The sequence below is a fragment of the Budorcas taxicolor genome, chromosome 2 (genome assembly GCF_023091745.1).
Source record: "Budorcas taxicolor isolate Tak-1 chromosome 2, Takin1.1, whole genome shotgun sequence".
Classification (NCBI taxonomy): domain Eukaryota; kingdom Metazoa; phylum Chordata; class Mammalia; order Artiodactyla; family Bovidae; genus Budorcas; species Budorcas taxicolor.
Window position 1 is genome coordinate 162,768,507 of NC_068911.1, and position 4,749 is coordinate 162,773,255.

Below are 4,749 nucleotides of genomic sequence, written 5' to 3' on the forward strand. Positions count from 1 at the left end.
TTGCTCCTCTCCAACCTCTCTCTCTCTTCCTCTTGTCTACACTCCAACATGAGTGACAGGTCAATTACATGACATCACAGTCAGACTACGTTCTCTGAGAATCCTTGGGTTGGATTCTGATGGACTCAGCACGGTCTGCAGAACAACTTTCCCTGAGACAGATACTCCCTCACTCCCGGTCCAATCAACTTTGGTGGAGGAGAGGGAGGTCTGGAGGAAGTGAGACAGCAGATGACTTCTCTCCTTTCTTTGGTCCATGTCAATACTCTTGAAAGTTGTCATCGCCTATAGCAAAAAATGGGCAGCCTGTTCCTTGGGACTGTATGCAAGGTCAGAGAGTCAGAAAACCACGCAAGAAACTTTAACACAGATTCATTCTTTCTTAATCTTTTCTCCTGCAGGAGCCAGGTTGCCCTGAAGACCATGAACTTGTCTTCTGAGCACTGCAACATGTCAGACTGGCTGAGGCTGGAAGCAACTGTGAAGGTCTCCGTGTACATGGTGGCTTTCTCCTTCGCCACGCTCATCACGGTCATCATTATCACCATCATATCACAGAATTCAAAACTGAGGAAAGAGGTTCGATACATCCTCCTCTGTCACCACCTGCTGTGCATCTCCTCCTACTGTGGCCTGGGGGTGGTTTTCCAAGGGATGCGAGCCTTCCTGGCCAACAGCCCCATCCTGGCATGCTGGGTGGTGTTTGGGGCACAGCTGAGTGTTGGAGAAGGGATCCTCTTCACTCTGGCCTTGATGGCTGCCCATACGTACCTGATGATCTGCTGGCCCTTGACATCTGTGTCCTTTATAGATTCCATTAAGTATAAGCTTCTGGCTGGGACTTGGCTCATTATTATACTGAAAAATGCTTGCCTCTTCCTCATAGAGGGCACTGGCCCTACTCAGATTGCTCTTTTAAAATCTGAACCCCTTTGCCCAGTGGTCTTGAATGGCATTCCTGCCAGAGCCATTGGCATGGTTTTCCTTTTCCTTCTTCTGTCTATCATTCTTGTAAGTTACTCCCTGATATACAAAGAAGGGAAACGGGCTGGCCATTTTAATAGGTCAAATATCAAAGCAAGGAAAACAGTCCTTATTCATTTAGTACAATTGGGCTTGCACATAATACCAACTCTGTTATTCATTGGTTTAGGAAAGATGTGTGGAGTGTTTTTCTTTGCTTTAAATCTGGTGCTTTTTGGAGTCTTTGCCTTTGCCCAGTGTTTCAACCCTCTGATCTATGGGCTCTGGAATAGAGAGTTGCAAAGCAGATTATACCACTGTATGTGCGGTCAACTGTGGTGTGGTCACCGTGGTGTGACTAGCAGAGTGTCAGTTTAAATAAAAATTCAGCCGTTTTGAATCCATAACACTAGTCCTAATGGACCAGCAGCTAGGGTTGAGCATTTGCTATTCTCTCAACCTAAAATTGATGCCTTGATTTGATTTTGAGAGTAATATGAATAAATCAAAGTTATTCATCTGACTTACAAACTTTGACTACTGTGTCCACTGAATTGGACTCAGAGAAATCATTTTATGTCTTTAATTCTATACCCAGATTAGCATTTTGGGTAACATGCCTCATTGTGTTTCAGGAGTTGTGCAGTTTTTTTGGTGAATGCACTTGTTTTTAGAAACCAAGAAACTGACCATGGTTGATAGATAGGGAGAGAAGTTTGGCTGTTTCACTTATATTAAGTAGGGGCAGGTTTGGCTCCGTGTGATAACAAGTCAGCAACAAAATGAGAGTGACTTTAAAAAGTTAGAGGTTGATTTTTTTTCCTTATGTAAAAGAAATCTGGAGCTACACAATCCAGGCCTATGTGGTGACTCTGTAGGCCACAGAGATGATCCCCTTCTGCTCTGCCATGATTAGTGTACTACCTCATGACCCAGGATGGCTCTTAGTGCTCCTGTCATCCACGCTCACACTCCAGCCAACAGGAAGGAGGAAGGCGCAAAGAAGTCTCTGTACCTTCCTTCTAAAGACACTTTTCAGAAGTTGCAAAACACTTTCTCTTACATCTAACTGGCTAAATTTTAGTCATTTGGCTATGACCTAGCTTTAAGGGAGAGTAGCAGTGTAGCAGTGTTCTGTTAAAAGTTGGGTTTCTTAATACTAAGAAAATAAGTAAGAGGAGATATTGGTTAACAAAATTATTTCAGGGACCATTTTTCTCTTGACCAAATAGAATACAAAGAAAGACAATGGATAGATTATGATCATCATAAACATATACTCTACCTTTTAAAATGATATGTAGATACAGAGTTATCTGTTCTGGATCCCAGAAAACTTTAATTGTATTATGTCAAAGAGAATGGCATCAATAAAGAGATCACTAAACTGGTTTAAACATGGGAACTCATAATTTAAGTCTAAGTAAGTTTGGGGCTGTAGTATGAAATAACTTCTTTCACAGAAGTCTCCATATGATATTTATTTAGATAAAACACCCATTTCTGAATCAGTCAGGATTCAGTCTAGAAACAGGAATTGTTACCATAAATATATTGCCCCATAAAGATTTAATACAGGAATTGGATGCATACAAGTCATTGAAAGGGCTAGGAAGTGGAAATCAGGGGACAGCATTTATGGATGTCAAGAGCCAACCAATGCAGCTATAACCTTGAGGTCAGGCAGGCGCTTCTTCCACTGCCTGCCCCGCCTCGCCCTGTACACTCATGTTACTCATGACTGTGCAACTTTGTTTGCGGAAGACACAGCAATAGGAAGATGGCCTCTGCCTCCTCCATCTTCCAAATCTCACGCGATTGCCTCTAACTGGCAGAACTTAACTGGCACCCAGACTCTAAGAACAAAGGAGTCTGGGAAATGTAGTTCCTAGTTTCACAGAATTGGCAGTACAGAAAGGCACCCTGAAAGGTGTATGAATGAGGATTGAATGATCCAGATCATGGGATCCACCTTTATGACGTTTATATTTTCAGCTAACAAAACAACAAGGACAACAGATGCCACGTATTGAGCAATTCTTATGCTCCTGATACTATTATGTAAGCTCTTTTATATACACTATGTCAAGTCCTCCCAACAATTTTCTAATGTAGAGATTATTATTCCTGATTTACAAATGAAAAAGGCTGATGCTTATAAAGGTCTTACAGGAGCTTAGGAGGTCAGGATCATCCCTTTAAATTTCCATACACATGACTTGACTCAGGGTGATCATTTCATCACTGTTGAGAGCTGAACCTATTGCTTGGGAAATTCGGGCCTTGGTTCTCCACTTTGCTTTGGGTGTGGACAGCTGGCTTGTGGAAAAAAACTCCTTTTTACTGATTGCTTTGACCACACTCTACACCCTTAGGCCGCCTTGGTTTCAGATACTAGCAGCTGCTGGATCATGTGTCTGGACTCCGTTTTGGCTTCCAGTTCTTCTTATGTCCTCTCTGGGTATTCATTCTAAATTTTCCTTCTTCCTCTAAGAATAGCTCTGAGGCTTCAAAGCACCACCTTCTCTTCCACTTGTGCAATTCTCTCTCCAGGGCAGGCACGAGTCTCTTACCCTTATCTCCCAGCATCCAGTACAGAGCCTGATAGATGGCAGATCTCAACAAACGATAAACTAGACTCATCAGTCAGAGAGACATGCCTTGGTACAAACTCTCTCCCCACAAAAACCAAGTTGTTTCTTGTTTTTGTTGAAATATTAAGCAATCCGAGAGCAGAAAGAGGAAGAAAAACTAAAAAATTGCCCAGGCTTAACTTAATTGTAAGACCTAAATCTAATACTCACAATTTAATTTAACCTCAGAACTTTAAAAACTGTTTTCTAATATCAAAAGGTAACTTCTACTTGTACAACTGATCATTAGAATGGTTGTTTTATACTTTCAAATGTAAATCATTGCTTTTTAAAATTAAATATTTTGAATTGGGAAGGTATAGTATAAAATTCAAAAGGCTCAAAATGGTATTTAATGAAAATTAAGTCTTCTCTGGGCTTCCCAGGTGGTGATAGTAGTTAAGAACCTACCTGCAAATGCAGGAGATGGACCCTGGAGGAGGGTACGGCAACCCACTCCAATATTCTTGCCTGGAGAATCCAATGGACAGAGGAGCCTGGAAAGCTACAGTCCATAGTGTCACACAGAGTCAGGCACAACTAATGCAACTTAGCCAACAAGCACACGTCTTCCTCCTCCCCATTTTTCGATATCTTCCTTCTCTTCCAAGAGTCAACAGCTGATCCGTTTCTGAGCTTTCCTCACAAGATGATCAACAAAGGGGAAATTATTGAGAATTTCTCATTTGTAAGGTAATTTTGGTTTTCATTTCCTGGACTTGCATTTGAAAGTTGTTTAAACTGATATTAAGAATGATAGTTTATGTCATGAATGACATCAGCAATAATGCTTCCCATAATGTGAAAATTCTTTGAGAAACTTAAGCTTGGGAAAGGGGAGAGGCTGACATTACTTGCAATTATCTGAGAGTTCCTGTAAACTCTCCTTTCCCCTATAGTCATGGTGCCATTATATTGAATTTAAAGTCAGGGAGCATAGGAGTTTAGAGGAAATGTTCAAAGAGCTCTAAAAAACAAATTACTGAAACAAAAATGTGAATTATCTCAAAATTCCCAAGTTCTTGGAAACATTTCACTTATTGCAACTGTTACCATATTATCACTGCATGAAACCATTTCTGGCTTAACTATAGATATGCTGTATAAACACAATGACTTATATGTAGATATGCTCTATAAACACTTATTCTAA

At 40.9% G+C, this 4,749-nt stretch overlaps 1 protein-coding gene across 1 annotated transcript; it reads left to right on the forward strand.

Annotated features, from left to right (window-relative positions):
* The first annotated feature begins 423 nt into the window (after window positions 1-423).
* On the forward strand, window positions 424-1,341 carry LOC128061229 (olfactory receptor 11H7-like). The gene has a single exon (XM_052653518.1). The coding sequence runs from the start codon at window positions 424-426 to the stop codon at window positions 1,339-1,341; it is 918 nt and encodes a 305-aa protein (XP_052509478.1).
* The last annotated feature ends 3,408 nt before the right edge of the window (window positions 1,342-4,749 follow it).